The 25,657-nt window shown below is 36.9% G+C and overlaps 1 protein-coding gene across 1 annotated transcript in view; it reads right to left on the bottom strand.

The window, feature by feature from the left end:
* Positions 1-438: 438 nt before the first annotated feature.
* Tmem65 (transmembrane protein 65) overlaps positions 439-25,657 on the bottom strand; it is a 42,401-nt gene continuing 17,182 nt past the window's right edge. Inside the window, exons 2-7 of the mRNA XM_055626743.1 lie at positions 16,218-16,262; positions 13,303-13,370; positions 7,580-7,634; positions 7,018-7,060; positions 5,206-5,311; positions 439-3,092 (exon numbers count right to left, since the gene is read on the bottom strand). Of these exons, the coding sequence (XP_055482718.1) occupies positions 2,991-3,092; positions 5,206-5,311; positions 7,018-7,060; positions 7,580-7,634; positions 13,303-13,370; positions 16,218-16,262 (419 nt within the window). The 3' untranslated portion in view covers positions 439-2,990. The remainder of the gene's footprint in view (positions 3,093-5,205; positions 5,312-7,017; positions 7,061-7,579; positions 7,635-13,302; positions 13,371-16,217; positions 16,263-25,657) is intronic.

The following is a 25,657-nucleotide window of genomic DNA, read 5'->3' as shown; positions in this document are numbered from 1 at the left end:
TGGGGGGCTCAAAGTTGGGTGGGGAAAGAACCTGGGAAGATTTTGGGGAGGGATCAAAATGTGTTGCAGGAAATATACAAAGAACTAATAAATAGATTTTAAAACTCTCCTGCTGCTTTCACAATGTCCTGCCTGGATTAAAGGCCTCAAGTGAACTGAGCAGCCTGTGCAGGGCTTGGCCTGGGAGCACCTGGCACTGTGCTCTGGCGATCACTCACAGCTGTTTTATGAGACCGTTTCTCTCTCACCCTCCATAGGGTTCAATGTCAATGGGAACTCCAAAGGGGCGGGCTGTGTGGAAAACTGCTCCAAGCACTGTCTCTGTGCTATCGCTGCCACGTCGTCACAAAGCTGCATTTTTAATCCTGCTTCCTTCCGTGACAGAATAACCCAGGCCCTCTGAGATGAATAAAAGTTTTAAAATCAAAACCACATTCCAAATGTCTTAAAAGATATCTTTTGTTCAATTCTTTCATAAAAACATTGGTCACTATTTAACATACAGAGGCAACAAAATGCACCCGGGTTACATGCATCGATCAGTTAATAAATTGTAATACATGAACATGGACGCTGAACAAACAGTACTACAGCAGCTCATGATACAGTTTGCCGTAGCGCTAACGCTGACACAGACAGCTGCAATGAGAAACAGGCGGTCCAGTTCCAGCTGACATTAGATTCTCCGTGGTGAAAAACACTCAACAAGGGTCTTATGGAGTCACTAATTTAAAGGGAACCATCTTCAGAAATCACATTGTGCAAAGCATCATGTTAGGGCAGAGCAAGAGCGAGAAAACAATACCTTTGGTTGAGGACAGGGAGACTGATTTTGTTTGTCTGCTTTTGAAAACTAAGCATCTTAATGAGTCAAAAACATTTTATTGATTAAACATGATTCAAATTTTTGACTGAAAATCAGAACGTCTTTCAATGTGAAAGCTACATCTTTCATGTTTTGATAGCTCAGATAACTGAAGATTTTCAATGAAACTGGCATAATTCTGGTAATAAGGACTTGGGTATTTTCAAGAGGAAGAGAAAGAAAATCAACCGTCAAAAGTCCTTTCTAAACTCCAAGACAAGTTTCTGGAGATGAGATTTAATAAGAAGAAAAGTTAAGCACCACAATACAACACTTAAAAACAAAATCAGGGAATCCACCAATATACAAGGTAAAGACAAACACGTGTTTACACAGAAAATGAAGACGAATTCTAACCCTATCAACCTGGAACCCTCTGCTCGGTATCCACGTGTGTGACGTCTGGATGAAGATAAAAAAGATAAATCTGTGATCTCAAGTCGTGTAATGCTAGTTTGATCAAAGGAAAACATTACTTGTGTATATGAATTTGATTTTTTTTTTTTTACTTTTATCCTATCTAGTTTTCCTTAAAATCTATGATAAATGGACAGCACTAAATCATCCCAAATAAAAAAGGGACAAGATGTGACATGCTTTCTTCTAAAGAAGAAATCTTCCTTAAAAGGAACACAAAAAGTAATCATGTGCAAAATAACTCCAGAATGAGATTTTAAAACAGGCATGTGAAGCTTGTCTTTTCCATCTAGTTAGCAAACATGAACAATTTTAATTTTAATAAATTCTAACTTCAATTTCTCGCTTTCATATGTTCAATTATTCTGCTACACGTAACTTTTTAGCATGTGTAGTAGAACATATGGGAAAAAACTTCAGGGGTTTTAAATTAAACTCGGATTCCTACATAATTGTATTTGGTTAGACATACAAGCATAGACACAAACAGCTTTAACCAACCATATGCTATAATCACCACAAAAGAAAAAAAAAGTCCAAAAATGGGAGAAGGGATTTCTTCTCATGTTATATTTGACTAGATTCTATATAGTGAAGAGCAAAATATAAAATAGATGTTATTTCTTAAAAAAAAAAAAAAAAATGCATCCAGAAAAAAAAAAACTCATAAAGCAAGATCTAATGACATTAGGATTCTGGACATGGAATATTTAGACTCATTCCATTCCATGAGACAACAACACTTTAGGGGGAAAATTCTTCCAAAGTAATGAGCTGATGCTTCATGAACCTTCCAAATACCACCTGAACGCTACTCACTCCATAGAACTCCTTGAAAGTTTCCATTTTCTATTTTTCTAAAACAAAAAAGTTTAGCCTAATGCCATCCATCTCTAATTCCTCAGTTCACCCTACTCTCTTAATCCCATCCAAGAGACAGCAAGCAACAGAGCATGCCTTTTCCTCACAAATCAGAACTCCCCGAGTGACTGCTCCAAGTTGAGAAATGAGAGGAAAAAAGCCAATGAGAAATAAGTACACTTGTTAGCATGTACGGTGGTGTAAAAGGGAGGCCAGGTAATTGCTCTTTCTGATCAACCGCTGGCTCTTAAGACAGTGTGGTTCAAAATTAAAATGAATTGGATATGCTTAAAACACTGCTTCACTTTGAATAGCTGTGAAAGTTTTAAAACTGAGTGAATTTATATGCTTGGAAATGTCTGCTGTGAAATAGCACAGAAATGATGCCACCAGAGAGGGAGTTAAAATTTTAACTGATACTAAACATCTTAAATAATTTGGAGAAACCCTAGCATTGAATAAAACCATCAGGAAAAAAAAAAACAAAAACATAAATAGGTATTCCCATGCATGTACATGTTACATAACAAATAGGCAAACCCCAAGTCAGTACAGTACAGTACCAATGACTGAAAGTTAAATAATATGTTGATACATAGAAAGAATACATGTTGACTGCCACTGATGAAAAGCATCTCAACACTTTACATAAAATGATACTAAATAGTCTTTAAAAAGATGTCTTAAGAAGACCAAGCCACAATAAGTTAGTGTTTCCATAATACATGCTGAATTATTTGATCCCATATCTATACACTGTTACTGTCTTCACTGCTAAATGTTGTGACAGCATATTTAATGACTGAGGTACATTAGTTTACATCTTTTTATAGGTATTCTAAGATGATTAATTTGTCGTTTCCAGTTTTTCATCTTCTTCACCTCCTCCAAAGAAAATCAAAGGGAACATTCCTAGAATGCAGCCAATAGTCACCCCAACAGCCTTGCCCTAAGGAAACAAAAAAGAATATTTCTTAAAGTTACATGTCCTTAAAAGAGGTTTTCTTGCTTAAACATTGATGACAACAGTCAATTGCCACACACTATGAAATTCCCACTATAAGTGTACTCCTGTTGATTATAGAAACCTAAGTATTAAATAAGCTACCAAACACTCAAGAAAATGCCGTTTTAAAGTTCAAAGGAATAAAAGGAGAAAAATCATCATGAACATGTCATCAGAGAAATATTCAGGTAGAAAATACATATTTTTTTAATCATACATGTTTTTTAATGTCAGAAGATTGGAACACAGGAGGGAGAAATGTACCAGCTATCCTCAATGTACCAGGATTTGGTACCCTTGTAATCCAGTCCTTCGGCACTTAATCCCATGTAGGCTAAGTTATATGCAGATATAAGCACTGTAGACACAGTTTTGCTCTCTTCCTCTCTACCCTGTACGTGTTATACAGCACTTGTGTTTCCAAGCTGCTGCGTACATTCTGTATAAAAACTTTCAAGTTCCACTGAATTACGGGCCCATGGCCTCCTAAAAGCATCCCTAACTATAAAGCAGCCCACAGCTATATCCCCACAGCTGTGACACAGCACTCAAGGTTCCTATGTACAGTTCTTCTGATAATTTAAAAACTAAATATTTGTGCATCTTCATAGGGTATGGTCCTACTGTCCACACACATAAACTGCATAGATGGCAATTGTAATCATGTATGACATGTATGTATCACATTGAGATTTCTGCCACCTACACTGTACATTGTGAAAAGGTTTTAAATTTTTACTTCTATAAGTGATTTCAAATTTTGCATTCCTATTGACTGTCAAACGTTTTCTTTTTAAAAAACACCTATTTTATTATTTTTTAATTATTTATGTGCATGCATGCCTCTTTTTGTGTGGATACGCACACAGGAGTGCAAGTGCCAGCAGAGGCCAAAAGAAGACACTGAATACCCTGGAAGTGGAATTATGGGCAGTTTTGAGCCCCGAGTGCTGGGGACTGAACGTGAGTCCTCCAAACCAGCATACATTCTCTTAACATCTGAGCCACCTCTCCAGCCCCTCAATTAAGTTTTCTTCTTCTCATACAGACATTTACTGAGATTCTGTTGCTACTGAACTCTATGCTGCGTTATCGCAAGACTGGGATTAATCACATAGTCGACCTCTCCTCCTGGAGCTTCCAGTTAGGAACACGGAGACAAAACCAGTCCCATCTGACATTAACAGCTGCTACATCATCTGTAGCACTGAAGGAAATGTTTCCTGTTGGATAGCAGCCAGTTAGATCGTGGAGTATCTGCAATGACTTTCGAAGTAGACATTAAAGTTTTGACAATAGTGTATACAACACTTTCTCAGTCTGTTACTACAGAGTTTTGTTGTTTCCTGTGGTGGCGGTGGTGGTGGCGGTGGCGGTGGCGGTGAGCCACTGTTTTATATTAATAATTAAATCTGTCAGTCTCACTATGTAAATATTTTAAAGGCACTACAGTTTCAGGGATAGAACAAAGAGAAATTTGTTCTGTCCAGATACTAAAAAAGTTAGTTCTAAATTCTTATTTTGATCTCAATATTTTGTTCATTTATATTTCAATAGAGAGATTATTCTACTTGGCTCCTTGGAACATGACCGCAGCTAAAAGACCCCCTACTGCCCACTTATTCTGTTCAAATGCCTTTCACTATCACCCAACGTGACCAACGGTTCCTTCTTGCTCTCTATAGAAATGCCAGAGCAGAATGATCTTTGCCTCCATTAATGTTTCAATCCATTTCTACTTCATCTTTCCTATTAGTTCACAGAAACATTCAGAAATGACGAAAAATGAACAGCTACAGTATAAATGGGAATCTATTCCAGAACGACCAGAGGATAACAAAATCTTCAGGTGCTCAAGCCCTTAATATTAACCAAGCTATATAATGTTTAAAAAAACAAACAATCAAGGGATTGTTTAAATATAAATATAAATGGATAACAAACTCTTTTTCTGAGAATGTCCAAGGCCTGGGCACTTTTTCCAAGCAACTCCACTCAAATCAATTATAATCTCAAAACTCCTACCATGCTGTCCACCATAAGCCACATAACTTACCAAATGTGTGCTAACACGCGTTTGCCACATGTCAACTTGCTTTGGTGTAAGATCAGGAATTGAGAGGCCTAACCTAGAAGCCAAAGCCTCAACGTAACCTGCAAGGCTTTAAAGAAACAAGAGAACAAAAGAGTTTCAATAGACATGCAAATGTCTTCATATAAGAAAAACCAATCACTACAAAGAGAATACAGTTTTGTCCCTGTGTTAACCACTCTATACAGAGGAAAAAAATGTTACAATTCCGTTTTTTTAGGTATAACTCTGGTTTAAAATACTTTAGAATTCACATTTAATACAGTGACTCAGATCATTAATTCTTTATCATTATTCTTAAATCGCTACACTTACTTCAAACTCAAAGTATTTACACATATGATTTAATCTGATAACCATGATCAGAAAGTAACAGTTTTTAAAATTCATCAAACCAATGCAAAAAAGAATGGCAGCCTAGAACTTTTACCCTAACTGGGGATGTTATCAATTCTACATTACTGGATATAATCTTGTTCTAAGTACTGTCAGAAAGAAAAGAGCTTGTCAGTTATGCATACTGACAATCATAATACACACTCTGGCTTCAGATATAAAGTGTTTTAAAAGTGTGCATCTAAGAACACATATAATGTGACATTTGTGAGGAATTGTGAAAATAGAAGGAAGTAAACAGTTCGCAAATGTAAAAGCTTTTTATAAAAATTTTCAGACCTCAATCTAAACCTAAGTGGCTTTAAAATCTATCAGCTGGCTCTACTAATGCATCAGAAAGCTAAATAGAAGCTACAATACTGTCAACACGAAGTTTGGAAATGGGGGAAATAAAATGTCAAAGAAGCCATACTAAAGATGTATATCAAGAATTTTGGGAATATAAAATTCCTATCATGGCTCTAAAGCATAGCTTTGGCCCAAAACTCAAGTGCAGATGTCCAATACTGAGGATCAGATCACTTACAAAACTGCCTCTGCCTAAACTGCGAGCAAAAATAGACTCCAACTGGATCCAAATCTCAAAGTAGCCACTTGAGTAGCCAAAAAAGAAAGATAATGTCAATAACAAGATGAGAGAGAGAGAGACGTTTGTCCAAATATTTAATGCCAACTTCCCAGCTTTTCCAAGCCCAGGAAACAGCCCAGGCCATCTGCCACCTGGAAGAAGGCTAGAAGCTGGCTTTTCGAAGCAGCCATTCATTTGTGTTATCATTCCTGCCATATGAAAGAAGTAAAAATGGCCAAGTAAACATATGGCTTGTAGACTGGGGGGAAGGGAGAAGGTCTCACAGAGGTAGGGTACATCCTTAGTCTGCACAAAACTCTATGTTCACTCGTGTAACACCAGAGATAAAAGAGAGAGAGACGTGGACATTATTTCCTTTGCAGGTCAGCATCCTTAAATTTGGGCCATATCTCTTTATCTTAGGGCTTTTTGCAAGCAAAAGGAAGTGGAAAAATGACAGAGGTTTACATTTAATTCTCTGTTCCCATCGTAAATGTTCACGAAACACATCTTCAGTAAAGAATTCTATTTTGCTTATATTGTAATCATTTTAGAAAATAACATAGTACATATAACATAGTGACATGGTTCCATTATTGGAACCACTATTCAGTTTTATTGACACATTACCCCCAACAATAACATTTAATGTCAAACAAATATTTAGTACTACTGATTTAGAAATATTAAACACTTAGTTTCAGAACCCAAAGGAAAATAAGTGTCCTTTTTAAAGGCTTATTAATTACAGAAGACTAAAGACAAGAATACATGAGTAAGTACCTACAGAAATCAATCATAAATGAACCTACCCAAGTCCAGCTAAATCTGAAACAAGATTTCCCAAAGCAGCAGCTGGAAATTTGAAAAATATACAGTGAATTATCAAAATAAAGCCAGCGAAGGTCACAGTATTATATCATGCGAGGCACTGAGCTCTGGTCTGCCAGGGTCAGCCTGGTTCTCTACTGTAACAACTATGTTCAGAGCCACTCTGGGATAGTTTTAAGAGTGTCAAAAGTTTGCATTTTTTTCTACTCAACTTGAAAATAAATAATTAAATAGTGACAAAGGGTAAAAAATTTACAATGAACATGAATGTAACATTGAATTATGAGAAAAACTTGCCATAACATAGAAATTTAATGGAATACTATTAACCACTAACATAAATTACTTACAATTTCTCAGGGGGGAAATATTGTCATATACAGAAAACTAGGAACCAGAAGATTAGCATTAAAGATATCTAAACAAACAAACATCTCAATGAACAAATTCATTTAAAATAAATTATCATCTTCTAGGCCTAACTTACTGACATTTTAAAATAATATGCAGACAAGAGAATTTTGACATTTGCTAATTAAATACCTGCCATTGTCGAAATTCCCAAAATAATTCCAATAGACAATTCGATTTGGGTTCCCTGAAAAATGATCAGGAAAAAAATTAAAGCTGACATGACTATAAAAGAATTTTAGCATGCTAATAAAAACAGACTATGTAGTCAAATCAACATGCTGTTGCAATACAATTACACATAAAAATATCCATAAATGTGCACATTTAATTCATATATATATATATATATACACACACACACACATGAAGAAATAACCAATCACATTTTATCCATTAAAATTGAACTTTCCTAAAAATAAATAGCAACACATGTAGTGATCAATTCATCATTAAAAATCTAATTTCTAAATTCTTAATTCTGCTTCTCTATCTCCCAGAAATATGTTTTAAAGCTCTTTAAACAGAAAGATTGGTGCATGGATGCTAAGTTCCGAGGAACATCTTGTACTGTTGCTTACTCTATCAAAAGATTTGAAAGACTAAATACGTTTCTAGGAAAACCGCCATTAGAAAGATTTTCCTCGACACCTTTGGTTCCTTAACCATTGACTGGTGGGATTCATGTGTTTAAGTGGGAAGAACATGAACAGTCAACAATGCAGGAAGAATGAGGACCCACTATGTTCCTACCGGACTCACTTACTGGGAGTCACAGGTTCCCACATTTACACTTTGGGGAAAGAAGAGGAGCTCATGTTTCCCACACACTCTATGGACGTGGCACTGAGGGGACAGGGATTCAGTGACGCCCCTGGGCTGTCAAACAGATGGGGCGCTGGGTCTATTTTGCTAACTCAGTTCCAATCCTTGATGAAGGTTACTTTTCAAGAGCTCCCTAGAAGACTGGTATTAAACATTTTTTTTATTTTTTATTAATTTTTTATTTATTTTTATTTTGTTTTTTTTTGTATTAAACATTTTTTTAAAAATTAAATACTAAGAAAAAAGGGCTAATGTGCTACATAAAGTCAGTACTCATCAGTGAGTACAGAGTGTAAAACTGGATGATACTTTCCTCAATTCTCTTGCCCCTCTGCTTTCAGTTCTACCCTTGAAGATATAATCCTTGTTGAGTATGAGCAAACAGCCTGATGCACCATGCTCCCAGACACATAAAATTATAAAGTTCTAAAGGCACCTAAAATAGATTTCTGAGGAAAATTAAAAAAAAAAAATACAGAGAGAAAGATGACAAAGATAGCTCATATAAATGCAAAGATGGCAGAGCACCACTACAGCAGAGCTGTGCACAGATAATAATAAATATGACAGCACCTTTAACAGGAATGAATCATCAATGGCCCAGAACCTTTTTGCAAAATATGCATTTGAAAGCTATTTGTGTGAACTGAAGACAAAGCTTTGTGGCTAGAGTATCTGCTAACATGCTTGAAGTCCCAGACTTGAGCCCCATCACTCCCCACACACAAAGTAAGAAACAAGTGTGCTTTATCACTTGGTGAAATTTGAGGTGCTTGAAGGTCCTGCTAAGAGCATAAAAAGCTTCATATAAACTCCAAGATGCTTGGGGAACAATTCCCTACTTCTCTATTTTGTCCTGTATTCTAGAAACTTTTGTTTTAACAGATGAGATGGAAATCACAAATACAAATACATCTACATCAGTTGTCGAAGTTAAACTTCACTGCCCTAACTACACTTACAATTAATCTATTGTATAAAATTCTATCCTAATTGAATTGTAGAACGAATAAATTCCCAAAATGACTAAAATAACTGGATTATAAAAAGCAATCCAGTAATATAAAGTTATAATAAGCTATGTAACCTGAGGCTGAGTATTTTTAGCAGCCAATAGTAACGGTCTACTACATAATTGACTATATAGAAATGTGTTCTCATGACTACAAAGCCAGAAAGGTACATCTAACAGGCAGGACAGAACGTTTATACCAGGACAGGGCAGAACACTCTGACCCCACCCTCTCTGAAAAAGCTCACATCCATTCCACAATGCAAAAAGATATCTGTGCTTTAAAGCGTGGTTAAGGAGTAAAAATAAACAAAACAAACAGAAAAAAAAAATGCACCACGTTGCTAGGACAGTAATGATTACTCGTTTTCCTTTCAGAGATTCTACCATTGTATTACTTATCTATTTTAATCTCTAAAATGCCTCATTGGAAAATGTCATCCTCTCTGAAATAGCCTTCAATTATAGAGCTGGTATTTTTGTTAAGAATCATTGCTCTTCGTTGAAGTCAGTTCATTTAAAATACTTCAGTAAAAACTGGGGCTATGTTCTTTTTTTTTTAAATTGTTTATTAATTACACTTTATTCACTTTGTATTACCCCTGTGGTTCCCTCCCTCCTCCCATCCCAATCCCTCCCTTCCTCCACCCTCTGCATGCATGCCCCTTCCCAAGTCCACTGATAGAGGAGGTCTTCTTTTCCTTCCTTCTGATCCTAGTCAATTAAGTCTCATCAGGAGTGGCTGCACTGTCTTCTTCTGTGGCCTGGTAAGGCTGCTTCCCCCTCAGGGGGAGGTAATTAAAGAGCAGGCCAATCAGTTCATATCAGAAACAGTCCCTGTTCCTATTACAATGGAACCCACTTGGATAGTGAACTGCCATGGGCTACATCTCTGCAGGGGTCTTAGGTTATCTCCATGCATAGTCCTTGGTTGAAGTATCAGTCTCAGGAAAGACCCCTGTGCTCAGATTTTTTTGGTTCTGTTGCTCTCCTTGTGGAGTTCCTGTCCTCTCCAGATCTTACTGTTTCCCACTTCTTTCATAAGATTCCCTGCACTCTGCCCAAAGGTTGCCCATAAGTCTCAGCATCTGCATTGATAGTCTGCAGGGCAGAGCCTTTCAGAGGTCCTCTGTGTCAGGCTCCTGACTTGTTCCCTCTTTTCTCCTTCTTCTGATGTCCAGCCTCTTTTCCTTTCTGGATAGGAATTGAGCATTTTAGCCAGAGTCCTCCCTCTTGACTAGTTTCTTTAGGTGTACAGATTTTAGTAGGTTTATCCTATGTTATATGTCTATATGAGTGAGTATATACCATGTGCATCTTTCTGCTTCTGGGATAGCTCACTCAGGATGATCCTTTCCAGATCCCACCATTTACCTACAAATTTCATGATTTCCTTGTTTTTTATTGCTGAGTAATATTCCATTGTGTAGATATACCACAATTTGTGCATCCATTCCTCCACTGAGGGGCATGTGAGCTGTTTCCAGCTTCTGGCTATTTCAAATAAGGCTGCTACAAACATGGTTGAGCAAATGTCCTTATTGTGTACTTGAGACTCTTTTGGGTATATGCCTAGGAGTGGTATAGCTGGATCTTGAGGAAGCGCTATTCCTAGTTGTCTGAGAAAGCACCAGATTGCTTTCCAGAGTGGTTGTACAAGTACATTCCCACCAGCAGTGGAGGAGGGTTCCCCTTTCTCCACAACCACTTCAGCATGTGTTGTCTCTTGAGTTTTTGATCTTAGCCATTCTGATGGGTGTAAGGTGAAATCTTAGGGTCGTTTTGATTTGCATTTCCCTGATAGCTAATGAGGTTGCGCATTTCTTTAAGTGTTTCTCTGCCATTCGATATTCCTCTATTGAGAATTCTCTCTTTAGCTCTGTACTCCATTTTTTAATTGGATTACTTGATTTCTTGCTGTCTTGAAGGTGGTTTCAGTGTAAACAAGTTACTGGTAACCTGGAGTTAAGAATCTCAGGTTTGGGGGGAAAACACACACACACACACACACACACATACACACACACAAAACAAAAACAAAAAAAAAAAAAAACAAAAAACCCCTACTCTGATACACTAGGAATAAGGCACAGGCCTGACAAACACAACATAACAGATAATACTGAAGTGACTGGAGTCTCCAATATTGATGGTCTAGAACCATCAGTAGCTCCATCTACACAGACTCTAGCTTTTAATAAGATACTGCACAGGATCTGATTAGAAATATAACAATCTACTAGCTTCCATGCTCCTCTCTTCCTTCAAACTTTCCCTACACACACCCTTTTATTCAAAATGTATCATCTCCACAATTGCCCTTAGCAAAGGACAGTATTTCAGCACCTGAATCTTTAAGCTGTTCCCAATAAAGGAAATGTATTAAAATGGTGGCTCGGGCACTAAAATGATGGAAAACTGAAGTATTTAGCACAGAGATGTTCTTCATCAGGTAACCTGCTCACGGGTGCACAACGAACTACAGCTTATCAGCTCATCAGAAAGGAGCTTTTATTACAAGTAGATATGCTTTGCATTAATAGTAATTTAGACAATTCAATGTTAGTAGCCTGAGAAGAACAGTGTGGTTCTAAATAATTAAAACCTATCTGACATTCGTATATACATTGATATACGAATACTGGAGAAATAATCCTAAAAATAATGAGTATTCTAGAATTACATTTTAGGCAAATTCACTTAATGTTTGTCAACCTTTGGAAATCTGGTCTTGCCACAGCATGCTACCAAAAACTCTGCAGAGGTCCTATGACCCCAAGCTATGCACAAGCCAAGAGTCACTGTGACTGCAGCTGACACCATGCTGCTGTGACCCCTGCACCTCTCTTAAACCAGAGGACAGCTGGACCCTCTGGAGACTGGGTCCTTAATTTGGACTCAAGGCTAGACCCCATAGCAGCCACAGCATCCCAAATGAATGGATTTTTACTCAAAGCAACACCTGTAGTCTACAAAACAATTATGTAAATTACTAAATCTATTTATGTTCATTCACAGTGCAGGTGAATTCTAAAACACCAAAAATAAACTCTTCCATCTCCCCTCCCTTCCCACCAACTCGACCCTTCTCCTCTCTCCCACCATCTTTTTGAGCAGTTTCCCGAATAATATTTAATAGAAAATTCTCAAAGTTAGATGCTGTGAAGCTGACAATAAATTCCCAGTGTTATAACTCAGAGCACTTTTCTTTCAAATGAGTCTAACTAAAAACCACTCCTGAGGACTTCAAATTGGTACTCAGAAAGAAATAAGTAATTTATACTTTTTCCTCTTCCAAGGATTTAGGTAATCTTCAATATATTTACTGTTACTATCCAAAAAAGTTGACTGCATAAAGCATTCTGGAAGTATGTCTAAAAGTTGTAACTACTTTAACTGAACTATGAGCAAATCGTTATCTTTATACAAAATAAAAGTAAGTAAACACTGGAAAAGGCTTAACATATTCACGTCTTAATCATTTATTTGTTAGGAAAGTGTACTAAATACTGGTGTCCACTGAAAGAAATCTCATTAATATATGAAAGACAAACCAGGCATTCCTGAGACTGCAATGGTCACAGCAAAGGGGAACTTTTAAATAATACTACACAACACAAAGGCAGAAGATGTTATAAAGTGACATCTTTGGATCAAACGCTGGGACTAAAGTCTTGACTACAGCCCAAAACACCTACTAAGATAGTCAAGAATGAGAAAATTCAACAAGGAATTAACCAAATACTCTCTATATGTGATGAAAAGTACCAACACAACTAAAGAATGCCAGACATTTTACATACATTTACTCCTTAATAAAAATATTAGAAGAGAATTATATAAACCATAAATGTTTGCCTACATGCTTTGTCAAAAGTTTTATGATTAATATACATGATGCTTTAAAATTGAACTTGCTTATTGTTAACTAACTTGGCACAATACATAAATTATTAGGAAAATGCAAAGCACACTAATTTCTTTATTAACTCATAGTAGAAGTGGTAAGAAGACTTACTGCAACAATCATAATTGCATTATCCAAAAAGCCAAACCCTACGAAAGGTATCGCATTGTGGAAGAATACTGAAAAACATCAAAACACAGAAAAACATATTTTAACTTTTGATAACTTTACAATGAACACAACAGACCATGTAATTAAAGCTTCTAAACAGACGTAAGAACGATTATGTTCCTACTGTAAGTTTATTTCACAGTTGTTATACTGGGAAGCAAAACACAAATGTGTAACACATACAAACAGCTTTAGGCCTTTGTGTTTTCTTACCAGCGATGCACCTACATACAGTTCTTGGGAGAACAAATTTGTAAACATATGATGATCTCATTTAACCTGACTCATGTAGATCTAATTCTCTCTTGTACCTGAGGACTATCGTAACACTACTAATCTCTATATTTGTAATAATTTTAAAAGTTCCTACACTCAAATTCCAGAAGTTATCTGACTGTTTTACTCCCTTGTCAACTCTTTGAAGAAATTTTAGGAAAAGGCAATTGCTCATCTTCATCTGCCATCTATGTTCAGTTTTTAACATCTCAGAAACTATCAGGATTTCTAAATGCTGCTGAAAAGTGTAAGAATCAGTATTTCTGCTATATCAAAATGTGGCTTGAAGGCCTCTTCCTACCAAAGGCACTTCTCAGCTCATCTATCTGAGATATTTAAAGTCAAAGTAGCAAAACCATGTTTTTTATTCAGCATCATTTTTTCAAATTTGTATCTTTAGCACACTGCTAAATACACAACAGGTGCTCAAAAAATAATTAAGTTGAGAATTACTAACCTGGAAGAGAAGCTAATTCCATACTTAGACAACTGGAGGCAGGCTGTGAAACAGATTAAAAGCTGGAAACAGGAAAAGACTATTCTAATTGGCCTTTCCAAGTGCTAAGGCCTATGCCATCTAACTGACAACTTTTTTCAATAAACATCAAGAATCTGAATTTTATACTATATCTAAAAAAAGTCCTCCCTTTAGCCAGTTGGTTATAGTTGTTAATGACTTCAGATTCTTTTTTCTTTTAATGCAGTTAAATATGCAATGTAATTAAAATACAATCCAGAAGTTATGAAAATATGATATTGCTATGGTAAGCTCTGCCATCAGGGAAGGCTAATAGGCAAAAATTTTTAAAAATACTTCCACTCACAACTAGTATCAAAGAAATACCATATTCAGCATAATAATATGTGTCATCATGTATAGATTATTACAGTTACAGTTCTAGATAAAACCAGTCATTTCAGTGTTACTTGTCACAGTAAGAATGTTCACAGTGAAGACCAAAATATTCCATTGTGATTATTACTACAAAAGCTATCAAGATGGTAAAAGTCACATTCAAAAACTGGGATTCAACTCAAGAACCCCACCTTGCTTCCCTCGCTGTTCACCTAAGTCCACTGGATGCCTACTAAACATACTGACGTTTTATAGAAAAAAGTTTCCAAAACACACATACAACCCTAACTTCCAACTACAATATAAACTTAGTAGGGAAAAGGGATCATGAGAAACTTTAAAGTCACCCAGTGAAGGCCATACAGTGAAGAGAAACCTGCCTGGGTATATCTACACATAACCTTCTCAGTGGTCTCTGAAACTCAAACACGGCAGAATAACAGAGACGTCCGTTGAAATTACCTCATATTTGAATAATATGATGGCATCTCAACAAGCTGCTAATGGCATTAAATTAAGGTGATACTGATTGTTTATCCTGGGAGGAGCCTGGTGAGGAAAACTAAGGCGTGGTGCCATACTAATCAACTTGAACTTGAAGTAGATCTTCTTGTTTATATTTAAATAAATCTGTCATAGAAATTTAAAAAAAAAAAAACTACTTTAATTAAAAGGAGAAAAATGAAGTTTCTCAGAGGAGAAGTATGCACGGGGTATCCCACTGGGGACTTGAGATACAAAGACATATGAAGCTTGTCTTAAAGGATTTAGACCATACAAACTTACTCACACAAACAGTTAATTCAGCAACACCTACAAGAAACTATAATAGTATCGTATATGCTATCAATGCAGACTTAGGAATCTGGGCTGCGAGAATCAGGAAAGATTACCTGGAAAGAGAGATCTTAAAGAATTCTTAAATTGTTTTGGTGTTTGAGGAAAGTTACTAATTTCTAACATAAATTATATTCTACCTATGAGAGAGAGAAAAAAAGAACTATCATTAGTTTTTTCCTAGTTGTTTAATTTGCCTTCCAATGAATAATGATCTCCTACTATTTCACTATTCCTTCAATTCCCTTTGGCAAACACTATTCTATAGCTAAGCAGTTGTTAGCAAATCACATTGAATATTTAATTACCTGCTTAATTATCACCTACTCAAATTCACCACACTTTTAAATGTTTCTTTTGCATTGTCTTTTAATAAGACCCTAAACTGTTTTACATCATTCTCATGTTAACCTGAAATATTCATCCTTATCATAACAGAAAAGGAAGAACAGTAGAGCTCAGTAACGAAGTTCTTCCTCCTCAAATGAACTTCACTTACTTTCTTAGCACTATGAATGCTACCCAGAAACAATTTCTGCATCAGAGAACAGTTAGCCTGAACCTAAAATTAAGTTCTGCAGTTACCTAACTTAAATCCAGCACATCCTTTTGCCTACGAAGTAAATTTGATGCATATTTCCCTGCAAATTAAGAAAACGTCTAACATAAACTTACTTTTATTATTAGATGATAAGAACACTTTTAAAATATTAGATATCCCATAATATTGTGATATATCTTCAACCAGGTTTACAAAGTACTCCTACATGAAAAATAGGATAATCCATTCTTAATTTACTATATAACTTAATTGATTATTATAAGAAACAGTTCCTTTAGGTCCAAAGAGAGCTACGTATCAATTTAACAATTGTAGAACCATTACCATATCTCAGCTGGCCTGGAGTGGGTGGCAGAGCTTCCAACTTTTCTAAGGGAGAGAAAGGGTACAGGGCAAGAATTAGTTACGACTGTACAGCAACACACAGACAAAATGGAAAGACACTTCTAGGTTAGTAGATCAAAATTATCCATTTTAAAGAATATTGGTTTCAAGGAAACCACAAGATGAGGAACTACACAGCTTCGCATATGCTGTGGGTCACACACACGCGCACGCGGGTGCTCTTTTAGTTAGGTCATGGCATCACTATGCAAGGAACCCATCTGCGTCAATTACAATAGAAACATACTCCAGAAATATAATTTGTCTTCAACATAGGAACTCTTAAGAAATACATACAAACCGATACTGACAGAAGAAAAAAAATCATTCAAATATGCTTTTATTTAGTTATTTATTTATAAACGGGGTCTTGTTATACAGTCCGGGCTGGCCTCAAATATGCAATTTCCTGCTTCCTCATTCCAAATGCTAAAATACCAGGGCTTTACCACCACAACCACTTGGAAATTTCATTTCAAAAGCAATGTCATTACAACAATAGTTTTACTGGCTTGAATCATGTCCTCCAATTAATGCCATTTAACAATATGCTGAATTTTTTAATTTTCCAGGCTATACTATTAGAATAAGTAGTCTACACACTAAAACAACCAAAAAAAGGAATAGTGTTATTATTCCAAATAACAAATAATAACATACTCTTTATAAGAAGTGGCAAATACTTATCTTTAGTCAAAAGGCCAAGAGGCAATAAATAATATATGACATTAAGTTTTTCCAAGTATTAACAAAAGTATGTCTCATTACATGTAAAAATTTAGAATTATTACAAAATGCAAATAGCTAGTCCTCCAATCAGACCATCCCACCATCTGTGAAAGCTGCAAAGGTCAATAATTCCATCTTCTCTCTCCTAACCCAGCCCAGCAGAATGAGTCTGACTCACAGAGAAGAACCTATATACATTTGTTCCCCAGAGGGTGACTATGTTGACAGCTTGGTTCCAGTGAGGTAGGGTTCAGAGGTGCAGCTTTGGGGAAGTGACTGAATCACTGGGGTCCTGACTACCTCAATGGATTCATCCTTTACAGTCGTAGAATTGTGGCACTTTTGGGAGGTGGTAGAAGGTAGGATGTGGGTCCTAACTGGAAGACATGCTTAGAAAATTGTGCCCAGGCCCTTCCAGTCTCTGCTTCCTGGCCACCATGGGGTGAGCAGCTTTGCTCCATGCCCTTCTGCCATGATGGTCTGACTATCTCCTCGTCACCCGGAAACAATGGGGACAAACCACTACAAACGTCATAGACATACACGTAGGCAAAACACCTGTACATGTAAAATAATAAATCTAAAACAAAGGTTGATTTTTAAATGTTAACAAAAGATGAAGAATCCCAGTTTACTAAGTGACCAAACCAACCAGAGAGCCAGAAATAGCTTGTAAAAAACTGTAACCACCTGAAGGGTAGCTGACTTTTATTCCTTGATGATTGATATAATGTACCACATGAGAATCCCCACTATGAAGCTGAATTACTGTTTATCTAGGAAATGTAAAAATGAAGGCAGTCACTATAGAAACCACAAGTGATTCAGAAAAGAGCATTTCCCCCCTCCTATTTCAAAAATAAAAATTCATTTAACCCAGGTGCTTTAAACATAAATATGTAAGCTTTATATTCTGTTCATGTAAAGAAAATGGCAAGTTAGATAAGAAGCGGAAGACAAAGAGAATGAAAAGCAAACAAGGATAAGGAAAAAATGCAGAGGTTTTTGTTGTTGGGGGGGGGCAGAATAATTGGAGATTTGATGTCAAACAGAATTTTTTAAGCTTGAGAAGGAACCCAGGCCACATAGGAAGCTCTCTCAGGGGTTCCATTGCTGGAGCACAGGTTTATCAGCCCCTCTGTCCCATCTGCTTTGTTGCTTAGCCATTCAGAGGTCTGAGAATTGGGTTGATTGCAGACATACAGCACAGTGCCAATCACCCTAAGAAAGCAGAAAATCATTCAGGCTGCACTCACACTTTGCTTGCCACTAAGGTTCCAGAACACCTTGGTGATGTTCTGAGAAGTTGACTCTGAATTCTCGGCCCATTGTTTAGTTGTTTTTTCTTCTGTTTCTAATGAGACATCTGCTGGGAGAGGAAATGACTAACTGTAGGGTAGGTTCTAATAAACTGAACTCTAGCTAATTAAGTTTTTCATTTTGCTATACTGGAATATATCCAGGAAGCTTTCTCATCGGTAGAAACTCTTCTGGCAGCCTACTGGTGTCCCCTGTAATCCCTGCTCTGCACAGAGAGCACAGGAGGGTGGATCTGAGTTCAAGCTCAGCTAGGGTTACATAGCAAGACCCTGTCTCAACAAACAAACAAAACCAGGCATGCAGGAGACAGAGGCAGGTAATAATCTCTGTGAGTTCAAGGCCATCTATGTAGAGAAACCGTGTCTCAAAAAAAAAGACATAAAATCCAAAAACAGATACCATACTGTGGATAGTAACCCTAGATCTGAATCTTCACTGTTATAGAAACCCTATGACCTAACTACAGTAAAGCAAATACTGCCATTTAGAGCTCACATTTGCTTCAATCCTAGGATACCCCTACTAGATTTTACCCATAGTTCACACATAAAATGTGATTTACATTAAAATAGTTTACCACTGACATTGAAATACACCCTTTTATATAAATGTGAAAATGTACTCTGGAGAAACAGAACTGCCTGTGGGGACAGCAGGCTGAGCGTATGTCGGTTCAGGTCAGAGGCCCTGACAGCCTGACATGGCAGCAGTACAGATGAGCAGCTTTAATGCAGTAGCAGATAAAAAGGCCAGCTCTCAGTGGACACTTTAAGAACAGACTGGAGAAACAAAATCCTAATGTCAATCATTATTACTTTGTGAGAAGAAAAAAAAAACAAAATACACTAACAACAGCTTTTAGCACAACAAACAATAGAGCTTAAAGTTTAAAACCATTCTCCAGTGCAAAAGATCAAAAAATTCTGGACCAGGGGTCTTTTCTGACACTGATACTCCAACCAAGGACTATGCATGGAGATAACCTAGAACCCCTACATAGATGCAGCCCGTGGCAGCTCAGTCTCCAAATTGGCTTCCTAGTAAGGGGAACAGGTGCTATCTCTGACATGAACTCGGTGGCTGGCTCTTTGATCACCTCCCCCTGGGAGGGAGTGGGGAGCAGCCTTACCAGACCACAGAGAATGACTATGAAAGACAGTCCCGATGAGACCTGAGAGGCTAGGGTCAGATGGAAGGGGAGGAGGACCTCCCCTATCAGTGGACTGGGGGAGGGACATAGGAGGGGCAGAGGAAGAGAGGGTGGCGTTGGGAGGGGACAAGGGGAGTGGCTACAATTGGGATACAGAGTGAATAAACTATAACTTATAAAAATGCAAATAAAATTTTTAAAAATTAGAGATTTCAATAAAAAAAATAGGTAAAACCATTGTCCAGACTCTGCCTTAGCAGTGGATAACTTTCCTTATGATAAAGCAATGAAAGGAACTAAGCACACTCTAAGTCTACCAAAAAACACAAGTCCCCCAGGCTTACTGCTTAGCCTCTGATAAAGGAGAGGGATTATCACAGAGGAAAAAGGACAGATTCAAAGGCACTGTTTGTTCTCAAGGAAGCAAAGTCAATCTTCACACACACACACACACACACACACACACACACACACACACACACACACAGGTGCTGGAGGGTAAGGAGTGGGAGGTGATCAAACATGCCAGGCAGACATCAGTGTCTTTGACCTATGGTCACTCAACATATAATAACACTCAGAATTGCAGTATGTACATGTGACTTCTGTTATCTACAAGACATACCACAGTTCTAACATGCTTTTGCCCTTGAAATCATTATTAGTTGCTGAAGTCTGTGATGTGTCACAATCACCGAAAACGGGGTTCAAAACCAACAAAAGAAGCATGGTGGAGTAAATTCTTATTTTTGCTGTGTCTTTCACAAGAACACATTTTTCCCTAGTGAAAAAAAAAAATCAATTTTGTTCATGAAAAATCAAACCTTTACTCTACCTGAGGAAACCATTTTCTAACATCAAATTCCCAAAACAATTTATTCTGGTGACAAAAGACCGTGTGCCTTAATACGGTTTTCAAAAGACTAATAAAAGTTATATAAATTTGCACTTACAGCAAAGTTATTAGTAAAATAAACTATGCAAGAACAAACATAGTGAATATACAGTTATTTGATGTTATCTTGAGAAAACAGTGTTTATAGCTCATCTGCCCTTGCCAAAATGATTTTTTATAACAAAATTTATCAATATTTTTAGACTGAGCTTTTCTGTCTATTAACTTAGACATATATACAGCAGGTTAATTTTCTACTGGATACTTTAATTAGTTTTTGTTTTTTTTTTTCATACTTAGAATTCTGTTTCTAAATCTCTTGTATTCTTCAAAAAACTCATTAAGTGATGTTTTATTGTGGTATCACTGAACCAAAATAAAAACAAGACATGTATTTAAAGGCTAAAGCTATAAAATATCTCCCAGAAAAAGTATGCCTAATGAACCCCACCATGCTGCTTCGCTTGGGATGGAGGTCTCCCTTTGCTGTCCAGGCAGGCTAGATTGGAACCAGTGGACCTCTGGCCTCAGCCACTCAAGGGCTGCAGCTTCCAGGGCAGGCACTGAGCCCAGCTTGCATTTCATTCAGGTCAAACTCTATGAAAACATTTTGAGCTGTAGACAAAACACAAGTAAGAAAGAAACTTAAAAAAAATTTCAAGCTCCAACTGTCACTTTCTTTTAAATGACAAGATTCTAACAAAAAAAAAAAAAGGATAAACCTGAGTTTACTCTAAGATTTAACCTATATCTCTTCTTTACCATATTTTCCTTTAAAGATAATTTTATCAATATTAACAAAATTTATATAATACTTCTTAGAATAACCTACACTTGTTGGTGTATTTCTTTTCTAACTCTTCTACAAGATAATTTTTTTAATTCTTTATTAATTACACTTTACTGGCTTTGTATCACTCCTGTGGTTCCCTCCCTCCTCCCATCCCAATCCCTCCCTTCCTCCACCCTCTGCATGCATGCCCCTCCCCAAGTCCACTGATGGAGGAGGTCTTCTTTTCCTTCCTTCTGATCCTAGTCAATTAGGTCTCATCAGGAGTGGCTGCATTGTCTTCTTCTGTGGCCTGGTAAGGCTGCTTCTCCCTCAGGGGGAGGTAATTAAAGAGCAGGCCAATCAGTTCATATCAGAAACAGTCCCTGTTCCTGTTACAATGGAACCCACTTGGATACTGAACTGCCATGGGCTACATCTCTGCAGGGGTCTTAGGTTATCTCCATGCATAGTTGGTTGAAGTATCAGTCTCAGGAAAGATCCCTGTTCTCAGATTTTTTTGGTTCTATTGCTCTCCTCGTGGAGTTCCTGTCCTCTCCAGATCTTACTGTTTCCCACTTCTTTCATAAGATTCCCTGCACTCTGCCCAAAGGTTGCCCATAAGTCTCAGCATCTGCATTGATAGTCACTATTTGCAGATGATATGATAGTATACCTGAGTGACCCCAAAAATTCTACCAGGGAACTCCTACAGCTGATAAACACCTTCAGCAAAGTGGCTGGATACAAAATTAACTCAAAAAATCAGTAGCCCTCCTGTATACAAAAGACAAAAGGGCCAAGAAAGAAATTAGGAAAACAACACCCTTCACAATAGCCACAAAGGACATAAAGTACCTTGGTATGACCCTAACCAAGCAAGTCAAAGACTTGTATGAAAAAAATTTCCAGTCTCTGAAGAAAAAATTAGAAGAAGATATCAGAAGATGGAAAGATCTCCCATGTTCATGGCTTGGCAGGATTAATATAGTGAAAATGGTCATCTTACCAAAAACAATCTACAAATTCAATGCAATTCCCATCAAATTACCAACACAATTCTTTACAGACCTTGAAAGAAAAATTCTCACCTTCATATGGAATAACAAGAAACCCAGAATTGCTAAAACAATTTTCTACAGTAAAAGATCTTCAGGAGGTATCTCCATCCCTGATCTCAAACTATACCATAGAGCAACAATACTAAAAACTGCATGGTACTGGCATAGAAACAGACTGGTGGATCAATGGAATAGAAGAACCTGACATAAATCCACACACTTATGGACACCTGATTTTTGACAAAGATGCCAAAACCATTCAATGGAAAAAAGACAGCATCATCAACAAATGGTGCTGGTCTAACTGGATGTCTACATGTAGAAAAATGCAAATAGATCCATACTTATCACCCTGCACAAAACTAAAGTCCAAGTGGATCAAAGATAAATTTTTAAACTAAATCAAACAACTGTAATAGAAGCGTAAGTGAGATAGCTACAATTTCCATATTTTACTTTCTATTGTTGAATTATACAATATGTTTACAGCAACTGGCTCTGAAAAGCAGAAATGCAGTTCATGACATACAATAACCTATTGTATATTATTTAATAGAAAACTACGATTTGTTATTTTAATGTTGAACACATTAAATTAAACTACATTTTCTATAATAAAAGTCAATTTGAAATTATGGAAGTTTTGAAAAACCAAGTACTTAACATCTAACTCTATTTACTGATTGTGCTCTCATCACAAGGTAATTCTAAATATAATGGTTTGTTTCAGCCTATTGCTATGCATATAAAAAAATCAAGAAAAATATTTTTTAAATCCTTTTAATAAACTTAAGTAGCAAAACAGCTTCTCTCTGAGACGACAGAATACAAGCTAGAGCCGGTGCCTGCCTTCTGGACACCTGCCTACTGCACATCCACCCAGCATCTGCCCAGGGAGCAGAGCCAGCAGCTCAAATCGTGTCACCTACTAAGGAACTCAGGAGGGAGAACAAAGACAAAACTGATGTTTTAAAACAGCAATCAGAGAACTACGATCCCAGGCAAAATGGATGTCTGTTTACTTCTTAATGAGAACAAAAACATCAAATGAGAATGATGAAATTCACAGTAATGCCTTAAAGTATACAAAATGCAAACCATGCTGCATGCAGAATAATTTAGCTAGTTATATTAGAAGACAAAAGCCAGGCACCAAAACAGGGATTTATAACACTGCGTAATCATGGCTCTGTAGCATGCTTACAAGGAAAAAAAGTGAGCAGTCTTTAGAAACAGCAAAGAAAACTGATTTGGCAGAGCTTATTGATAGGCCCTTCTAAATAAAGATTTCAAGTAAATATTTTGAAATTACATTTTAAGTACATGCTTTGGGTTAAACCCATGAAAGTATTTGAATGTGATCCTGTAATTTTATTTAGCAATTAAAATTTCTTATTGTAAGATACACATATATACATATGCATATATATGTGTGTGTGTGTGTCTGTATGTGTATTTATATATTTATGTACGGTATTCCTGCTCAGAGCTCTAGCAGAGCTGTGTCATCCCCTTGACCTTCTGGAGAAGCTGATGGGCACCATAAGGCTGAACTGCACCCAGTCCAGGACCTAGAGGAGCCACTGGGCCAGTGGCACCACAGCTAAAAACAGGACATGACCAGTGGTGTTGACAAGAAAGCTAAGTGCTCAATTAGATAGGAATTTACTGATCTATTAAATTCTGGCTTAAGCAATAATTACTATGCTGAGGTACAAGAATTTATTTTCCTCCTCTCTTCCATTTCACAGTATCTTTCTGTTTTTTAAGATAACCAACCAAACCATTGGTGTGTGGTTGCTTTTACATATGTAGCTGTGTACAGGCCACAGTTACACATGCTTAACAGAGACTTCTGCCTTTATGCCTGTGATTGACAGGAAATTACTATTACATGTAACATATCTTTTTTTTCTAATACAGTAAACAACAGTGTAACCTTAAGTCCTGCTACTTTCACTTAATATGGGTATTAGCTTTTTCTTTGAAAAATAATCATATAACCATGCATAATATTACACATGAACACTTAAACTGAGCTAGAAACATCTGCCTATCATAGAGTATCATAAAAAGTACATCTGTCTGTGAGTATGATTACATAACACCCCCAAAGACATTCATTTTTAAAATAAAATTGCTTAACATCAAGGAAAGAACAGATTTTTTTTCAGTCAATTGCTACCATTTTTTCTTTCTGCCATTCTTCAAATATGAACTCTTTCATAAGAGATTATCGATGAAAAGCTTCTCACAGTGGGTGCTGCCTCCCCCAGAAGCAAATGCACGGCTGTTTTGCATATGATGAAAAATGGAAACCACTACTAGCAGTAGGGATTCTAAACTTTTTATTGTTACCCTAAAGTCCATGACAACTAAGAACTATCCACTCTAAATGCCCCTGAGCATGGCCTCCAGGAGATTCTCTGCTTTGAAGATGTGAAGATGTAGCCACAGAGACAGTGACTCAGTCATGATGTACAGCGCTAGTCCCCAACCTAGATCCTAGGTTCAAATTCTCTTATTTAATAAACCTCCAAGAGAAAATAAAGAACCATCAAAAATAATGCCATGCACTTACACAGCATTATCAAGACATTGGTCATGTTTTAGTATTTCAAACAGAAAGAAAACTGCAGTTAAAATACCAATATGCTCTTCAACTTGTTTTCCCTCTCTTCTAGGATACAATTTCTCTTAGACATAGTTTTCAAACATCAGTCATTTAAAAGAAAGTGAGAAGTCAGATATACCTCATCATCATTCATCATGAAAAAGAAAATAAGAAACCCATACAGCTCATCATGATCATCAGATAAAACACTGTATGAATGGGAAGAAGGGAAGAGGCACACATCAGATTCCTGCTGGTTTCGGAACTCTATGGCTTCCAGTCTAGGCCTAATCTTCATCTCTAGTCCTGAACAAATCTGCTGTCCTGAAATCAAACTGAACTAAAAATCAGGGCTTGATGCAAACGCCTGCTCTGACAATTGCCAAATCCTGAACACACTTTCATGAGAGATTTAAATCTCTGTACTCCTGAAGATTCAACTGTGCCCTTCTTTATTGTATGCTGGTAGCTTGTGGAGGGACACTGCCTAAATGTTCACAAAGAGGTGGAGCAACAAGGGGCATAACTAAAGACCAAGTTTCAAGAGCTGATACCAAATAACACCTACTGTTAGCTCAGTTACCGCTCAGCAGCACAGTAACTGCTGAGAATGTGCACTGTAGGCTATAAGGCTGAGAGTATTTCTCTATGTTTACATTGATAACGATCTCCAGAATAATTCAAAGCCAAAACTATTCTCCAAGATGCTAGCATTAAATGTGTATGCTTACCTGCTTACTTTGTTTATCACACTGGCATCAGAATTAGCAAAGCAGAATATAGTAGGATTTTACAGACAAGGAACTAGTATGTTAATGTGAATACAAAGATGTGCCCACACA

This window comes from Psammomys obesus, unplaced genomic scaffold (assembly GCF_907164565.1).
Source record: "Psammomys obesus unplaced genomic scaffold, mPsaObe1.curated_primary_1811, whole genome shotgun sequence".
Lineage (NCBI taxonomy): Eukaryota > Metazoa > Chordata > Mammalia > Rodentia > Muridae > Psammomys > Psammomys obesus.
Note: the sequence above shows the minus strand (reverse complement) of the source record. Positions and strands in the feature narration are given on the sequence as shown.